Source organism: Danio rerio, chromosome 10 (genome assembly GCF_052040795.2).
Source record: "Danio rerio strain M-AB ecotype USA chromosome 10, GRCz13ab, whole genome shotgun sequence".
Lineage (NCBI taxonomy): Eukaryota > Metazoa > Chordata > Actinopteri > Cypriniformes > Danionidae > Danio > Danio rerio.
In genome coordinates this window covers 3,059,670-3,079,185 of record NC_141030.1, presented here as the reverse complement: position 1 = coordinate 3,079,185, position 19,516 = coordinate 3,059,670, and the positions used below count along the sequence as shown (strand labels likewise).

The following is a 19,516-nucleotide window of genomic DNA, read 5'->3' as shown; positions in this document are numbered from 1 at the left end:
AAACTTGTTTTTATTCAAACAAATAGAAATATGCAAATAATAAATAATACTGCTAATAATAGTAACATTATAAAAATCTACATTGTCATGAATAAACTGAAAAAGCTAGTGATCGAGTGATCTGCGTGACCCACGGTGCATGCCTTACGCGTTGCCATGCATTTATACGCAGAAGTGTAAATTAGCCTTTAGAGCTTCTAGTTTGTCAATGGTGCGGTCTATTTCAGTTTCTCAAAATAGCAACATACCAACAATGCACCTTAACACACCTCCTTTATAGATCAGCACACCCTTGAGTCCTCAGTGGCGCAAATGGATTTGCTATTTAAACAACGTGGCGCAAAATGTGAAAATTACAGTTGTGCTGTTCTGAAAATAGCAACAAAATGCGCCATGCATGCCTTATATCCTTTATGACAGGGCCCAATGTTATCATGTTGAAGTCAAAATGATTCGTTCTCCTGTAAATTTTGTTTTCTGTTTTTAAATATTTCCCAAATTATGTTTAAGAGGGCAAGGAATTTTTACAGTATTTCCTCTAATGTTTTTTCTTCTGGAGAAATCTTATTTGTATTATTTCAGCTAGAATAAAATCAGCTTTTAATTTTTGTAAACCATTTTAATTCAATATTATTAGCCCCCTTAAAGGGCCATGAAAGCCCCTCGTTTCAGCAGGGTGTTTTCACACCTCTACTTTGGAAAAAGTCAGAAAAGTGGGCGTGTCCAGCTCTGTTTAGGGGGGAGTGTCGGAGGAACTAAAGTGGGATGGTGTGGGAGTGTCTATTTGTGCACGCGCGAGTTTCAGAATCAAAACACACCCACAGAGGACAAAGTGACTGTGTTTACATGGACATCTGTAGTCGAATTATTTGCCAAATTATTAAACTGTGGACTTTAACTGCAGTTTGGCTCTTTCATTCAGGGAATTCATTCATGCCCCTCGCGACAAACGTGATATTTGATTCGAGGAGCTGCTGTAAGCGTGTATTTTTCATGCAATGTTTGATACCGCACGGCGAATGAGAGAAAAAAACCCTCCGCATTTCCCGGAAACTTAGATGCACACGGAAGGTAGCGTCAGAAAGCCGCGTGTGTTATTCCGGTCACAAAATGGGGTGAAAACCCTACACAAGGTAAAAGTTTGGTTGTGGTGCTAACATGTTTACACTTGGTGCAATAGTTTTTCGATACGAACAAACTGAATTAACAAAGAGCACTGGTCGCTCACTTACCAAATCTGTAGAGACAGGACAATCACCAGCAACTAGAGCCGCGTCTTTATTAAGAGGAGACTATAAGTGAATCCAGATCTCAGCGTTTGCAGATGAGAACAGCTCTCAGGTAAACAATAATCCTCCTTAGACACGTAAGTTATTGTTGTCGAGCGTCGCGTACACTGTTAATTCACACGTGACTCCAGCTGAGCTCTCACAGAGAGAAAATGAAAACAAAACTTAATGGTAGCAAACTATAAAAGCAACACTTCACGCTTGTTTTGCCAACACAACGTGGCGTCTCTGTCGTCTAAACACTGTGACAGTAATGAATATTAATGAAGTTGCACAATAGAGCGCGCTGATTGGTTTGAACCAAGCCTTACTAATGCATTAATGCATTACCGTACGTTCACACCGATAGCGGTGAGAGCGTCCAAGGTCGCTCTGGCCGCCCTGGCGACAACGATGTCTGCCTTCAGCTCCGGCGGCGAGAGCATCAAAACTCGCTACATTAATCTCGTACTTAAAGGAGCCGTTGCAGCATTATCAGTTACATTCCTGCATAAGACATGTTTTTAGCGGGAAAATGTTGCGCACTTCTTATCAAATTCATATAACAATGGAAGATCAAGTTGCATGTGGTGTGGCTTTGCTCTATTTATCCAATATGTGTCCATATATCTGAAATATCCTGAAGCAGCAGTACTGTTTTGTACTGTCACATCGCGTGAGATTCCCGCTTTTTAAAGATAAATTTATATAACATTAATGAACATCAGTAACTCGCCAGTAACTTATTTAATATATGTTCCTGTAAGAAAACATTGTAAATAATTGGAAATCCGGCGACCGCAATAATCAAACCCTTGGGAACAACTGTGGTCAGAACCAAAGTTCACAGGTCTGTGTTCCCTGAACTGCTATTAAGCGGTGGACATCTTTATTCTGATTGCTTGCCGCCGAACTGCGTCATAGCTCATTACCATAAAGTTGACTTCATTTCAACTCTCCTCGACGCTCACGCCGGCGAAGACGCGCCGCGCTGCTCCTCGCCGCTTATCGTCGCCTATCGCCGCCGGCTCTCATTGAAAATGAATGACTTCCGGCTACTTTGACGCTCTCGCCGCTTTCGGTGTGAACGTACGGTTACACTGTAAGACGTAATAAGACACACTCTGGCACAGACGCCCAGTCTGCACGCTGGAATACACGCTATTATGTCATGGCCGTGACGCAGCTTCAAAAATTAGTTTCAAACAGGATGTACGAATTTGCTTGAAATAACGCAAAAACAACCAATTGACACTTTTTAGTGAAATATAGGTGTCCTAATAGTGTTTTTAGCAGTGTGGGACACATATACGACTGTCAACAGCTCAAAACATGTGTTTTGGTGTATCGTGACCCTTTAAGCAATTTTTACTTTAATTGTCTACAGGGAAGACCATCATTATACAATGACTTGCCTAATTAACCTAGTTAAGCTTTTAAATGTCACTTTAAGCTGAACACTAGTATCCTGAAAAATATCTGGTAAAATATTATGTACTGTCATCTTAAAGAGAAAATAAATCAGTTGTTAGAAATGAGTTATTAAAAATCATGTTTAGAAATGTGCTGAAAAATCTTTCTGTTAAACAGAAATTGGCTAATAATTAGTCTAATATTAGGCTAATAGGCTAATAATTCTCACCTCAACTGTACAAACTCTACAAACTTTGTTGTCTGTTATGTCTATTGTTTGGGACATTGTGCATTTATAAAGGTGAATTTATAAAGTATCGATGTGAATTTGCAGGTTTATACATGCTGTGAGACGCAATGCAAATATTCAGAAAGAAATCCAGCAATAAAATATAACTGAAATAAATCATGTTCTTTGGTTGTAAAGGACATCATACCTTTCATTGACAAATATTGGGAGTGTATGACGACCCGCCAGAGACCCGGCAAACTAACATGGCCAAATAACATCGTCAAAACCATGGTGAGTTATTTGAATCTTTTATTATTTTATTGTCGGTCAATAATTTGGTTTAATAGTGTTTAATAAAAGCTGTGTTGTTTGACCTCAGAGCAAAGAGCGCGATGTTTTCCTCGTGAAAGAACATCCTGATCCTGGCAGCAAAGACCCTGAAGAGGACTATCCTAAATTTGGTTTGCTCGATCAGGTTTGACCTTTGACCCTATTCAACCGAATTTTGATGTTTCATGTACTTTGGAGACACAGATGTTTTTATTTAAAAGAGATACTTGAGGGATATTCTGGTCATACTGCGTTTTCTCATGATGGTGTTGATTTTAAAACTGTTGTAGTATTTTAATATCCATCATTGGCTGTCTTATACATTTTAAGAAGATCGAAATAATACTTTTATACTTATTGTTTTATATTTTGCCAAATTCTAAAAGATCTAAAAAGATCTAAAGTGTGTTTCCTGAAAAAAGACAAGGCTGGTTATGTTTCAAAGCTGTCTTTCTTTTTTTTTTCGCTCGACATTACGAGCACTGCTCCGTTTAAGCCCTCGTAATATGTGTTTATCCGGGAGAGCTCGCGCTGAGAGGGGCTCTCAGTAAGGGACTGTCGGAAAAGTGCTTCTTTTTTTTTTCGTTTTTCTGCTCCGCTCAGCGCGAGCTCTCCCTATTACGAGGGCTTAAGTGTGTGTGTGTGTGTGTGTGTGTGTGTGTGTGTGTGTGTGTGTTTGGTGCTGTCTATGTTTGTGTATGTGTTTGAATGAGAGACAGTGTGGTGCTGTGTGTCTGTGTATTTATACAGACAGCTTGTTATAGCCTCCCTTCTAAAATATAACACTGTATATAGAAAGCATCGTCAATGCACCGAGTTATCAAATTGAACCGAATCGAAGGCATGATAATCGTAACCGAACCGTGAGACCAGTATAGGTTCACACTAGAGGTCTGCATTCCCGCGGCTGTCCCGCGGGCGCCGCGGGACCCGACCAGATTTCTGCGAATAAATCGCGGGAGCGGTCGGTAACGGGTTTAATTTGGGACGGGAGCTGTCTAGCAATATCGCTCCCGACTCCCGAGCGACCACGCGTATGTATGTATGTGTGTAAATGAAATAGCGCGATGCTGTGTTTAGCTTGTTTGTTGCTGTGTGTGTGCGAATGAGAGGTATGTCTGTGTGTGTGTGTGTGTGTGTGTGTGTGTGTGTGTGTGTGTGTGTGTGTGTGTGTGTGTGTGTGTGTGTGTGTGTGTGCGTGTGCGCGCGAATGAGAGAGAGAGAGAGAGAGAGATTTGCCTGTGTGTGTGTATTAGTGTGCGCACGCGAATGAGAGAGAGAGAGAGAGAGAGAGAGAGCTTTGCCTGTGTGTGTGCTTGGTGCTTATGTGTGTGTGTATTAGTGTGCGCGCGCGCGAATAAGAGAGAGAGAGCTTTGTCTGTGTATGTGTGTGTGTGTGCTTGGCTCTGTGTGTATGTGTGTTTATACAGAAAGCTTGTTGGGTTGGTGATTTTCGGTTTTGTTCTGCCCCGCTCTTTAGCGGGATCGAGCGCGGCCGGTAGAAAACGGGGCGGGGCGGGCAGCGGGACAACAAATGCTTAATATAGACGGGAGCGGTTGGGTTAGGGCTAAAACCTGGCGGGTGCGGGCGGGAGCGGGATTCAAAATTTAGTCCCGCGCAGATCTCTAGTTCACACCTCTAGTATAAAGCATATAAAGTTTTATGAATTCAGGTGATTAGACATGGATATATGTACAGATATATTTACATAATTTAAATGGAGCTAAACTGAATAAAACAAAATTCTGTTCTAAATAGTTGTTGCTACATGCTTTTTGATCAACATTTTTTTTCGCTCTCGTTTATCATCAGCGTTTTACGAGATGTTTTTCCGCAATCAAACCCGGAAGATTTTCAGCTGCAATGAGCAGAGTAAACACCTAAAATCATCCCCTGACATTAGATAACGCTCGGTGAGCTTGTAGATCATGAAAGAAAAGTTAACGAAAACTCAACATTGGATCATGTTTGCTACTCATCCTAACAACTCCCTCATGCTCACTTAGTTGCTGTTGCGTTTATAATACTGTTGCTGTTTGTTTAATCATGAGGCGTTAAATGACAGTGATAAGTACAAGGGAAAAGCATCTGGTTGTGAACTAGGGCTCTATTTTGACGGTCCATGCGCAGAGCGCAAAACGCAGAGCGCAAACGCTTTCAGGGCGTGTCAGAACGCGTTTTTGCTAATTTAAGGACGGGAAAATCCGCTTTGCGCCGTGGCGCATGGTCTAAAAGGGTTGAGTTTATTTTCTTAATGAGTTATAGGTGTGTTTTGAGAATAAACCAATCAGAGTCTCATCTCCCATTCCCTTTAAGAGTCAGCTGCGCCACGCCAAGAGCGCATTCGCTATTTACAGGACGCAAAGTAAGTCTAAGTGGAAAAAATGAGCATTTCACAAGCAAACAGTTAACAGTTTTTTACAGAAAACTGTTAAACAGAGCATCTACTGCGTGAGAATGAGAGATAATGGATCACTTTCACATTCGCTCTTGGTTAGGGAAACGGGTTTGTTTTGGTCTAATGAAAAATCTATTATAGTTTCTCAAAATAGCAACGCGCCAGCGGTCCGCCTCAGAACGCCTTCCTTTTTAGACCAGAACGCCTATGGGCGCACATATGAGCGCTAATGCATTTGCTATTTAAACAGCGTAGCGCAACGCCTCAAAACCACTCTTGCGCCAAGCTGAAACTACCAAAAGACTACTGCACCATGCCTTGCGCCAACCTGCGCAGGGTGTATGATAGGGCCCCTTGTCTTTATTGTTAACAATGTTCTGTGTTTGGTTTTACCCAGGATCTGGGCAACATCGGACCGTCGTATGACAACCAGAAGCAGATGACCACAGTCACGGGTGCTGGAGGATTGAACGGTAAGACTGACGACCCCCTCATTGAAATGCTTCCAGTTGCATATTTGATTGTCATTGTAAAGGCAGTTCCTGTAAAGCTGTGCGTTGTATTCCAGGTGGATCAACCTTTTCAGGTGACTATGAGGTGTTTTACATGTGGCTTTTGAAACGGGAGGCTGGTGTTTGGTGCTCCTTTAACTTCCCCTCGCTTTGCATTGATCTTTGCGCTCTTGGTTGATTTGCTTGCTCCTCCTGGTCACTTTCCCCTCAATCTGCAGCCGGATGCTGGCACTAATGTTCGTTTCTGTGTGCTTGCACCCTGTCTTTTCCCTTTTAGACTCTATCTAACCATCATGGCTTTTGGCATTGAATGTACGGAGGTTTTTACGTGCTTAATTGTTGTCTGTCGAAAGCCATGGTCATTCGGTTGAACTCAGTCCCCGATCAACACTGTAATCTCTGCTAATGTTGAACTTTAAAGGTGCTGTATGTATGTTTTTGACTCTTCTAAAGCATAAAAATACCATGATGTGCTTGCAGATATTTTAGAAACATTGTAAGCATACTTGTTTATCTAAAAAACTATAATAATTATGATAAAGTCAGTTTTGTCCTTTGAAAATGTGCATTGTCCTCTATAACCCACCCACTGCCAGTTTACCCAATTAGATTTTAGCACCCTGAGCTGCCTTGGTGGAAAACAGTGCATTTAATTTCAGTCATGTGAACATGCATTTTTTTTAAATAACATTTATTAGGGGTGAGACAAGATCTCGTGAGATTTTTATTTATTTTTATTTTTTTTAAATATGCAAAAATCATGCAAATACAAGAAAACGTCAACAAATAACAAATACAAAGCAACGAAACAAACAAACAAAAAAAAACAACAACAATATAGTCATGTACTGGTATGTGTGTGAGTGTGTGCGTGTGAGTGTGTGTATGCATGTAAAGGTAACTTGGTGGACAGGTCAGAGTACATGCATAAGGAACAATAACAGTCAATAAATGAAGCAAGTGTCACAGATATAGATAAAACATATAGAAAGAAACCAGTCAGAGGTAGGGAGTAACAACAATGCTTATTAATGTATGACAGTAAAAATGAGAGTAAAAAGAGAGAAAGGACAACAGTAATAACTGACAACAATAATAATAAATCACAAGTGCTACACCAACTACTACTACAGAAAGTTACTTATATAACAACTACTACTGCTTCTACTACAGCCACAACCACGACTACTACTACTACAATGTCTACTAATACTGAAACTACTACAACGACTACCACTACTGATACTACTATAGCGTTTGCTACAACTAATACAACAATGTCTACTGCTGCTACTACTACTACTGCTACTACCACCACCACAATCGCTTCTACTACATCTACATCAACAGCATCTACTACTGATATTACTACACCAACAACGACTACTACTACTACTGTAACTACCACACCATTACTACTTCTGCTACTACTTACATGAACTACTACTTCAATAATCTCCGTAACAATTACTCAATAACAATCTATACTATTACACTGTGTACTATTCAACTACAACTACTACTACTACTACTACAACTACTACCGCTACAACTACAACAACTGCAACCTTAATAATGATAATGGTATAAATACTTGTAATAATGATAATGGAAAGATAACAGGACAAGTCAGAACAGTAATAATAATAACAATGATTACAAAAAATAAAAGTAATACCATTTATGACAAAGGTGTCGAGGAGAGGGGAGGATGGGAAATCAGGGAGAGGACAAGTAATAATAATAATAAATAATAATAATAATAACAAATAATAATAGTAGTAAGTAGAAGGGGAGAGAGAGGAAAAGAGAAAATAAACTAATGATAATAAACAAAAATTAATAAAATAATAATAATAAAAATAAATAAATAAAATTAAAAAATAAAAACAAGATCTCGTGAGATTAAGGTGTAAATGTTCCTCTGTGTCGAGTATCTTCGCTGGTGTTTTTTTTTTTTTTTTTATGCTTTCTGAATGTACAAGTGGCTCAAACGCGCTCATTTTGAGGCAGGAACCGGCAGACGTGCAACAACTTTAACTATGAGATAAACACAAAACTAAACTTTCTATCCGGAGCTCTTTAATGGGACTCCACACTTGTAAACAATCGCTCAATTGGGTTTGCGCAGCTCTCGGTCCCACCCAGACTCGACAGCGCTACCAAGCTGACCAATCACAGAGCTTGCGCTACGCGTCATTGCGATGTGTAGTTACATTTTTTTGAGAGGTGCACGAGCTGCGCCATAGCATACATGTGCGCTTGATGCAGAAGTGTAAATCAGCCTTTAGTCATCGATGGAAGGTTCAGGTGTAGAAAAAAAATATCTGACATTTTGAAGTTGGACTGCAATGTCTAATTCAACCACTAGGTGTCAATCCTACATACTGCACCTTTAACTGAGCTTTGGATCATGCTAAGATTGATCGTGCATCTACGTTTTTGTAGTGAGGCTGTGTTTTATGTCTCAGGTGGGCTTCCTTCAGCTGCTACAGGAAAAGGCAGAGGAGCCAAACGCAAACAGCAGCAGCAACAGGATGGTGCCGCCACTGGAGCAGCCAAGAGAACACGCAGGTATGACAGCAAATGCTTTAAAATTAATTAATTAATTAAAAGCATCCTTGCTGAAAAAGGTCATTATTTCCTAAACACTTGTGGGTCAATATATAAAAAGTGACTTTGTAGAGGACAGTTCCAAAGATTTTAATTGGATTTATGTGCAAAAAGTTTATAAATTCCTCAGGACAAATGTGAAAAAGTGCTAAAATATTAAACATTAACACTTTGGTAGTCTTCGGTCATTTCTGAATTTTTTTTAAATCACAGAATCATTGAAATGGCCTAAAATTGTAGGACTTTTTTGGCATTAGGCCATGATTTGAGCATTTCAAGTGTTTGTAAAAAAACATTTTTGGTCTTGGCGGTCAAAAATGACCACCATAGGAAATAAGTTTGAAATCAATTGCACGTCACTGTTGCATTGGTCCGATTCTGAAAGGATGTCAAAGCACTTTAATAATCACCTGCACGTTATTATCATCAGCTCATATTCATTATTTCAAATATAGACGTGTGGCAAGCGCACGCAAATCTCTAGAGAAAATGAAACTACTTGCTCTTTAGACAGCCTCGTAAACACGTCAGATCCTCAAGGCTACGACATGGTTTGTTTGAGCTCGGGTCGACCATCATGGCTTGTTATTATTGGTGTATATTATTAAGGGGTAATGTCATGGCTCTGTATTTAAATATGGTGCTTCCTTTGTTTTCACCTGCTTGTGTGCGCTAGTGATGTATCTCTGCAAACCAATAGTGTTCAGCTGCGCATCTAACTCTTTTGGTATCCTTTTGTTGTGCTAGGTACCCTTTGGAAAGGGTATCCAAAAGGTGGTATGGTACGGTTCACTTTTTGGTACCTTTTGACAGTAGATTGGTCATAAAAGCGTATCACTCAGTGGAAATGAGCCATAAAATACAAATCTTCATAAAGATGCTCAAATGTCCACCCTCCCAGCACTTTTGAATGGTTGTACAGGTTCCAGAAATCAGCATCTGAAAGTGTTTTCCTCTGTTCCAGTGACCCTCTGTTCTCAGCTCAGCGTCTGCCGCCTCACGGTTATCCTCTTGAACATCCCTTCAACAAAGATGGCTATCGCTACATCCTAGCAGAGCCGGATCCTCATGCTCCCGACCCGGAAAAACTGGAGCTGGACTGCTGGGCTGGAAAGCCCATTCCTGGAGACCTGTACCGGGCATGTCTGTACGAGAGAGTCCTGCTAGCATTGCATGACAGAGGTACACTGGCTCTCCACAACATTACAATATTTACCTATACTATGATTACACTGTTATCTTATACTATTACTACTGTTATACTATTTTTGTCTTGTACTGTAACTAGTACTAGGGCTGCACGATGTTGGAAAAAATTTGACATTGAGTTTTTCAGCGATATACCCTGCAATATGAAATACACTGCAGCACATGGACTTAAAAAACTCTGAGAATAAATCACTATTTCAGAATGGCTGGGGGGATTTTTATTGGACATAAACTAATTCAAATTCAAATTTTAAAGGGGAAAGCACACAATCGAAAGCCAAAAAAAATGCTTTGTATTTGTCAATGTACAATGGCACTTGGCAGCCTTCACTATAGAAATGTAACTTAGTTAATCTCGGTTAAAGCTATAAATGCTATTGTTTACCTGTGCCTGAATGCTTTACACTCACTAGATACAGTTGAAACCAGAAGTTTACATACACTGTATAAAAAGGCGCATACTTTTTTAAAAAGTCAGATGTTGATGTGACTAAACGTTTTCTCTTTTAAGTAAGTTAGGATTATCAGATGTGTTTCTGTTCTGCTTAATAGCAGAATAATGAGAGAGAGATTTGTTGAGAAATTGTTATAACTTGCCTTGAAAGTCAAGTTTACTTACAGTAAGATTATTCTGCCTCTGAAACAGCTCAGATGATGGTGTCAAGGTTTTGGAAGTTTCTGATTGGCTAATCGTCAACATTTGAGCTAATGTGAGGCACAACTGTAGAATAGTATTGAAGGAAAACCTCAAACACACTGCTTCCTTGTGTGACAACATGAGAAAATCAACAAGAATCAACAACAAAGCCAGATTACAATTAGATAAATTACACTGGGAAAAAGAATAATTGTTGGAGACATGTCCTGTGCTCTGATGGAACTAAGATTGAACTGTTTGGCCATAATGATCAGTGTTACATCTGGAGGACAAAGGGGAAAACTTACAAGCCTACAACACCATCCCAACTGTGAAGTATGGGGGCGGCAGCATCATGTTGTGGGGCTGTTTTGCTGCAGGAGGGACTGGTCCACTTCACAGCATAGATGGCATCATGAAGAAAGAACATTATGTAGAAATACTGAAGCAACATCTCAAGACATCAGCCAGGAAATTACAACTTGGCCACAAATGGGTCTTCCAAACAGACCATGAGCCTAAGCATACTGCCAAATTAGTTAAAATGTGCTTTAAGGACAGCAGAGTGAATGTTTTGGAGTGGCCATCACAAAGCCCTGATCTCAATCCTATTGACAATGTGTGGGCAGAGTTGAAAAAGCTTGTGCGAGCAAGACAGCCTACACATCTGACTCAGTTACACCAATTCTGACAGGAGGAATGGGCCAAAATTACTTTAAACTATTGTAAGTTATACAGTTTAAAAGCACAGCAAAAATACCAAGGAAATGTGTGTAAACTTTTGACTGTCTAGAAATTAACAAAAAAATCTCAAATTAGCAAATGTAAATGATTTATGTAATCCTAACAGACCTAAAATAGTAAACGTTTAGTCTGATCTATCATCAGACATTTTCAACTTCTGGTTTCAACTGTATGTTTAATAGAAAAACAACAAACAAATGCAACTGATAAACTTTAAATCATTACAATTTATTTACCATTAATCTACAAGCGAGTCAACAATAATCCATACTTGACATTGCAGGTCCTGCGAAGTGTCTATTGCAGACGCACACATTGCGATGTTGATGCTGAAACTATATGTTGTGCAGCCCTACCATCTTATACTATCTATTTATAAAATACAATCAATTACTATCTCATGCTGTGATTATACTATTACTTACTACTTTTATACTATTTCTGTCTTATACTGTTACTAATACTAACTTATTGGTGATTCTGTAGCTCCGCAGCTGAAGATTTCTGATGACCGGCTGACGGTGACCGGAGAGAAAGGCTACTCGATGGTGCGAGCGTCTCACGGGGTCAGAAAAGGCTCGTGGTTTTTTGAGGTGACTGTGGATGAGATGCCTCAGGACGCTGCAGCTCGACTGGGCTGGTCGCAGCCTTTAGGTTTGTCCCGTAACGGCGCAGTTATAGACGAGCACTTTTCCACTGCATGAATGTGTGTGGTTCTGTTTAGTATGGCTCGCTTTAGGGGATGTTTTGAACTGGGGAAAGTAGGGGTGGTTCATGTCAAAAATTTTATCGATAATCGGCTTTAAAAATATCTGACAATATAATTTCTGCACCAACATCTGTCACACATGCATTTACTGTTGTGTTAGATGTGAAAGAACAAGCAAGGAATTGATTTGGACACTGGTGAGCTCCTCTGACTGACCTAAAATACACCCAGGCGGGACAGACCAACTGAAAGAAGATGAGCCACTTGTCTTTTCAGAAATGCTCAGTGCAAACTCAGTGCAACTTCACACTCCCTATATACATGATCATTAAGATGCATTTTATTAACTACTAAAATTGTGCACAAGCAAGTTTTCTAAAAAATTATATAGCCTATATACAGGGGTTGCATAATGAAATTGTAGCGCCTGGTTTTAGAGCACAATAATTTGTTAGTATGGTGTAGGGCCTCCTTTTGCGGCCAATACAACATCAATTCTTTTTGGGAATGGCAGATGCAAGTCCTGCACAGTGGCCAGGGGCCTCATGTATCACAAAAACTTTGCGTACGCCAGGTTTCACGCTCAGAATCGCTCACGTTTGGATTTACTAACAATGAACTGAACGTGGGAATGTGCGCAGCTTCACGGCAGCTTCCTGGCAGGTGTACGGACATTTTTTGTGCGTGTCTGTTTTATTTCCATTGGCGACTCCTAGAGGCAGTTGTGTTAAATTCCTCTCTACAAAGTGTCTGAGCCTTGCAATGGCAGCTGTATGGACGGGTTCATCTAGCAGGTAAATAAGGTTTCCATACCATACAGTTGACCAGATAAACATTAAAGCACAATTTGCAGCGGTCGCCTGTTTTCCCAATGTAATCTGAGCGATCTACCGCACGCACACTGCTATAAAGACACTAACTGAAGAAGAATTTGCATGCGTGAATCAGAAACATTTCCATTCAATAAATGTGCAAATAAAATATGATGCACAAACTTATTGAAGATTCCTACTTGTCTTTCTCTTGATAAATAGTTGGCAAAATCTGATATGTAGCAGGGGAAAAAACAAGAAAGAGTTCATCAGACGCTGGATTCGAGCCGAGTTCATGCTCGAACGTATCAATTCATGATCACAAGCGTCTTACGAGTAGCGCCACTGAGACTGTTAAGCGTCCTGCAACATTTTACAGATATAAACCACACTATTTATTTTTTTAATGCACTCAGTGCGATGTTCAGACCCAACTGTGTGGACCGCATCAGCTAAACTCTCCCACTCTATTTTTTTCATTTGTTGTTAATTCCGGAGGACAAACTTGCAAATAACACCGCTTTTCTCCGGTCTACCTTCGAAAGCAGCACCTCCAATTCACATTCTGTTCAAAGTTCCTCTTTTTGCTTGATTTTGCCGTTGCTTTTTCGTTGGGTTTTGCCATTAGCATAGTCATTAGCATATTCATACGGGGGAGGAGGCAGGGAGGGGTTTTGTGCTCGTGCATGTTGCGCTCAGTTTCACGTTCATTCAGATGTACAAAAGAATATGCGTGAGATTCAGCGTACGCAGTGTTTCATACATCTGAATTTTTTTCTGCATACGCACATTTGCAGCTTTGTGCGTACGCAATGTTTTAGTAAGATTTCCACGCAAGTCTTCGTACATGAGGCCCCAGGTCACTACATGATGCTGGTGGAAAATACCTTTTTTTTTTTATCCGCTCCTCCAAAACACCCCAAAGTGACTCAATAATATTTAGGTCTGGAAACTGTGCAGGCCGTGGGTGATGTTCAACTACACTTACATGTTCATCAAATCACTCTGCCCCTAGTCTTTCTGTTTGAATTGGTGCATTATCATCCTGATACACAGCACTGCTTTTAGCATGCAATGTTTGAACCATTGGGTGCACATGGTCCTTCATAATGCTTTGATAGCCCTTGGCAGTGACCCAGCTTTAATCTAGCTCAAGTATTTGGCCTAGGGAGTGCCATGATATTGCAACCCAAACCATCACTGATCCACCCCCAGTATTCATTCTGGGCGTCAACAGTTAGGGTGGTGCACTTCTTAGGTGATTCTCCACATCGTAACTCTCCTGGATATGGGACAGACTGTGAAGGTGGACTCATTAAAGAACAATACTCGCTACACATAGTCCACAGCACTGTAACACAAACCACCATACAGAGTCAAGTCATACGATGCAGTGTAAAAGAGGCAGAAATTCCAGAATGTACCACAAAAAAAAAAAGAACAATATTGTGCTATGCTGCTCTGTATGTATTTACAATTTGGATGGTGTGTCTTCTCTCAGGAAATCTGCAGGCTCCTTTGGGTTATGATAAGTTCAGCTACTCGTGGCGCAGTAAGAAAGGCACACGCTTCCATCAGTCCATTGGAAAGCATTACTCTGATGGCTACGGTCTGGGAGATATCTTGGGCTTCTTCATCGAGCTTCCAGACGAGACTGAAACCGCCAAGGCCCTGCCAGACACATACAAGGACAAAGTATTATTTTTGATTCAAATTAGTTGCATTCATTTATGTCCTAAAATCATGTAATGTTCAGGGTTCCCACTGCTTATGGACTTTCTGGAGTATAATGGAGTTTTAAAAGGTCTATTTCATTCATTTAAAGTCAGGGTTTTTTTATTGATCTTTTGTCTAAGTCATGGATTTTTGTTTATTGCTTAATTTTAGTTTCCATTTAACAATATATGTATACTATTTTTGTAACCTTTTTTCATTGTTTCACACCTATTGTTGTTATAGCTATTTTCAACGTTATTCTATTCCTATCTTGCTTATTATTGTATGTTAAGTTAAGGATAGAGTACATCCAGGTGGTTGTTATCACAGAATAAAGCCCAGACAGGATTATCGGCAGCCTGATGTGTCTGAAAAAATGTATTGTTCAAAAACAACCCTCCTGGATTTACTTTATCCTGCTTATTACACTTGCCACAAAATATAAAAATTAGACACAGAACATTGCTGTAATAGTATATTAATTCTTTAATTAAATGCAAAGCTGATGGAGTATACATTAACCTGCGCGCTATTCAGACACAAGATAGGGCCAAACAGTCAAAAACACCAAAGCAGACAAGAACGTAAACAGTTGGAGTATACACTAACCTGCACATTATTCAGAAACAAGATGGAGCCAAACAGTCAAAAACACAAAGCTGACAAACTAAAACAGCTGATGGAGTATACACTAACCTGCTCATTACACAGACACAAGATGGCGCCAAACAGTCAAAAACAGCGAAGCAGACAAGAAACTAAAACAGCTGTTGGAGTATACACTAACCTGCACATTATCCAGACACAAGATGGCGCCAAACAGTCAAAAACACAAAGCTGACAGAAACTAAAACAGCTGATGGAGTATACACTAACCTGCACATTATCCAGACACAAGATGGCGCCAAACAGTCAAAAACACAAAGCTGACAGAAACTAAAACAGCTGATGGAGTATACACTAACCTGCACATTATCCAGACACAAGATGGCGCCAAAAAGTCAAAAACATAAAGCTGACAGAAACTAAAACAGCTGATGGAGTATACACTAACCTGCGCATTATCCAGACACAAGATGGCGCCAAACAGTCAAAAACACAAAGCTGACAGAAACTAAAACAGCTGATGGAGTATACACTAACCTGCGCATTACACAGACACAAGATGGCGCCAAACAGTCAAAAACAGCGAAGCAGACAAGAAACTAAAACAGCTGTTGGAGTATACACTAACCTGCTCATTACACAGACACAAGATGGCGCCAAACAGTCAAAAACACAAAGCTGACAGAAACTAAAACAGCTGATGGAGTATACACTAACCTGCGCATTATCCAGACACAAGATGGCGCCAAACAGTCAAAAACATAAAGCTGGCAGAAACTAAAACAGCTGATGGAGTATACACTAACCTGCTCATTACACAGACACAAGATGGCGCCAAACAGTCAAAAACAGCGATGTGACAGACAAGCAGAAACATATAAATGTGGATATAAGTAAACACATGTGAACATATTCACTGACTGTCAAGGTGAATCTCAGTTTCTGGAGTGGTTATCTGGGAATAACAAACTTTGGAAAAACACAACTGCCAGAATAGAATGAAATATTTCAGACAGTCATGTAATAATTAAGTCTAACAATCCTGGATATTATAAATTAAGAGCTTTGACTTCAAAATGACTACTTCAAAAACTGGATATAAAAAAGGAATATTACAGAAAACAATACAATATTTGTAAAACTACAATAGAGTTTTCAAATGTGGGAGAGAGAGCAGATAATCCAACAGCAAGTATTTTTTCTAAATCTGAGAAACTGTTAATAGTTGTTCTCATAGAGGTGATTAAAGTCATGCAAAATTATATTCAAGCTGAATAGATTTTAATGTTGTTTTATCCTAATATAGAAGCACTGGCCCGTTTTAACATTCAGTAGATGTCATGGAAATTAAGCTTTTAGTCAGTGAAAGTCGGGGAAGTTGATGTTTGGTAAACGTGGAAACCCTACTTTTTTTCACAACCATTTATGTCTTATTTTGTGCTTGTGTACTACAATTTTATTCTGTTATTTAGTTTATGTGGTATTGTTGTTTATTTTTCTCCAAGGCACTGATCAAATTCAAAAGCTACTTATACTTTGAAGAGAAAGATTATGTGGACAAGGCTGAGAAGAACTTGAAACCCACCAGTACCAGCAGAGTGAGTCATTCAAGACATTTTTTATATTTCTGTGTGTGTGTGTGCATGCGTGCGTGCGTGCGTATATAGAGGCGTTGGACTATAAAACTGAAACACTGACCAGTAGAGTGTTTGGGGTTTCATGGCTAAATTTGACCAGCCTGGTCTTCTGGTCTGATCTTCATTGATTGCACATTCCACCATTTTTATATATTTTTTACATTTATTTAATTATTTATTTGTGTGCATGTTTGTTTGTGTTCTATTTAAACATTATAATTAGGGGTGTAACGGTTCACGGTTGTTCTGTGATTCGTACTGATCTCAACCCACAGTTCTGAACACACGTGACCCGCAGATTAATACATTTTTTACATTTGTAGATTAATCCTAAATTTGTAAGAATCTCAGAGATTGCCTCTCACATCATTCAAATCCCATTTATAAGAGGGTATATATATGATGGGTTTCTTAGGTTATTAAAGGTGTTTTCTGTAACTGCTTGTTTAGCCTGCGTTAATGCATTCAGTGTAAGCTCCACAATTAATCATTAAAAGATCAGGATCTCGACACCCACGCAACATCTATTATAAATGAATGGTGATTTGATGGTGATTTCATATTCATATATATCTGAAAACGCTGAATCAAGAAAGAGAGTCTTTAGTCTTTTGAGTTAGTTATGAAGTTACAAACAAAATAACACAGAAGTACTGGGAGAATAGTCTATAGTTTGGATAAAACCACAGCAACAGTAGTAGTAAAAGTGACTTATTTAATTTTTCACAGTACTGAATATTTTACTATTTATATATATATATATATATATATATATATATATATATATATATATATATATATATATATATATATATATATATATATATATATAAATATATATATTTATATATATATATTTATATATATATATTTATATATATATATTTATATATATATTTATATATATATATATTTATATATATATATATATTTATATATATATATATATATATATATATTTATATATATATATATATTTATATATATATATTTATATATATATATATATATATATATATATATATATATATATATTTTTATATATATATATATATATTTTTTTTTTATACATATATATATATATATATATATGATTATTTCTTCATTTTATTTTAATTTAATTACAGCTTCTAAGTTCTGTTTGTTAAAACCAAAAGTGTCTTGCAGTACAGTTCCTGTAATAAATGCAAATATTTTTGGCTGATCTGAAAAAGGGTCCGATCTGACTAAAAAAACATAATGTGATCTGTAATGTGAGATTTGTGATCCGTTACACCACTAATTATAACCCAGGGCCTTTCACTGCATAACATTCACACTATTCTGATGTCAATGTTTTTGATTTTAGATGATATTTTTCAAAAACGGCGTGAATCAAGGTGTGGCTTATGAAGATCTGTTTGAGGGCATGTACTACCCCGCTATATCCCTCTACAAGGGCTGCACGGTATGTCTACATTGTACTGACACTGTAAATAAAATACGTTTGTCTTCTTTTCCCCCGTGTTTCAATTGTGATTATCTGTAGTTGTAATCTCCCACCAAATGTAATTGTATTCCTGTAATGCACAGCTGACTTTTAAGCATCAATACCACCGCTTTCAGTTCCATTCTGATTTATCAATTTTGTAATCAAGGAAAACATGTTGCTTTAGAAAGTTCACAAGAACAGCATTAATTATATTGCGTTCTTGCTGAATATAAGTATACATTCCTTTAATAAAGAAATATTCCTTACAGGTCAAATATGAGAGAGACCGAATCAGATGTTTCAATCCTGATTTTGTATCTATTATTGCAGTATTACTGCTTTATTATAGTTACCTTTCTGTTGGGTGGATCTTGGGCTTTGTTGTATATACTAGTCTATACAAGTCTTGTTGTCGATCCTAGTTGTAAGAGCAACTAATAATAACTTGACTTCTAGTTAATCATTTGGAAAAGTGGCAGAAGGTTGATTTTTTTTTAACCAGCATGGAGCCAAGATTCTCACAGAAATCAGTTTGGTGAAGGATAAATCATGGTTTGGGGTTACATTCAGTATGGGGGCATGCGATAAATCTGCAACATCAACAGCCTGAGGTATCAAGACATTTGTGCTGCCCATTACATTACAAACCACAGGAGAGGGACAATTCTCCAGCAGGACAGCGCTCCTTCTCAGACTTCAGCCTCCACATCAAAGCTCCTGAAAGCAAAAAAGGTCAAGCTTCTCCAGGATTGGCCAGCCCAGTCACCAGACATGAACATTATTGAGCATGTCTGGGGTAAGATGGAGGAGGAGGCGTTGAAGATGTACACAAAGACTCTTGATGAACTCTGGGAGTCCTGCAGGAACGCTTTCTTTGCCATTCCAGATGACTTTATTAATCAGTGATTTGAGTCAGTGCAGAGATGTATGGATGCAGTCCTCCAAGCTCATGATGGAGTCAGACACAATATTAACTCTGTCTCCACTGCAGCAGGACTTTATATTCTATACTGGACATTATTTCTGTTCAGTGATGAGACTTTAGTCTAAGCAAAGTCAGACCTTACTGTCCTTATTAAATCATTAAAAATCAAGGCGTGATCATATTTTATTGTGGTCAAATAAGCGTAATCTGGAGGCCTTTGCCTTTCATATACGCCACTTCTGATACCAAATGATCAACTAGAAGTCAAGTTGGTATTTGTTGT

General features: G+C 38.7%; 1 protein-coding gene across 5 annotated transcripts in view; it reads left to right on the top strand.

The window, feature by feature from the left end:
• ash2l (ash2 like, histone lysine methyltransferase complex subunit) overlaps positions 1-19,516 on the top strand; it is a 40,923-nt gene that overhangs the window by 17,655 nt on the left and 3,752 nt on the right. For 2 of the 5 annotated variants that reach the window (XM_087269543.1, NM_001110105.2), the window contains exons 6-15: positions 3,109-3,204; positions 3,293-3,388; positions 6,040-6,115; positions 6,211-6,228; positions 8,626-8,728; positions 9,732-9,949; positions 11,844-12,011; positions 14,380-14,573; positions 16,706-16,798; positions 18,186-18,284. In XM_087269543.1, coding sequence (XP_087125669.1) covers positions 3,109-3,204; positions 3,293-3,388; positions 6,040-6,115; positions 6,211-6,228; positions 8,626-8,728; positions 9,732-9,949; positions 11,844-12,011; positions 14,380-14,573; positions 16,706-16,798; positions 18,186-18,284 — 1,161 coding nt within the window. Of the gene's footprint in view, positions 1-3,108; positions 3,205-3,292; positions 3,389-6,039; positions 6,116-6,210; positions 6,229-8,625; positions 8,729-9,731; positions 9,950-11,843; positions 12,012-14,379; positions 14,611-14,663; positions 15,459-15,906; positions 16,799-18,185; positions 18,285-19,516 lie in introns of all 5 variants that reach the window. The other 3 variants (XM_087269544.1, XM_087269542.1, XR_015500441.1) reach the window with 2 other exon arrangements.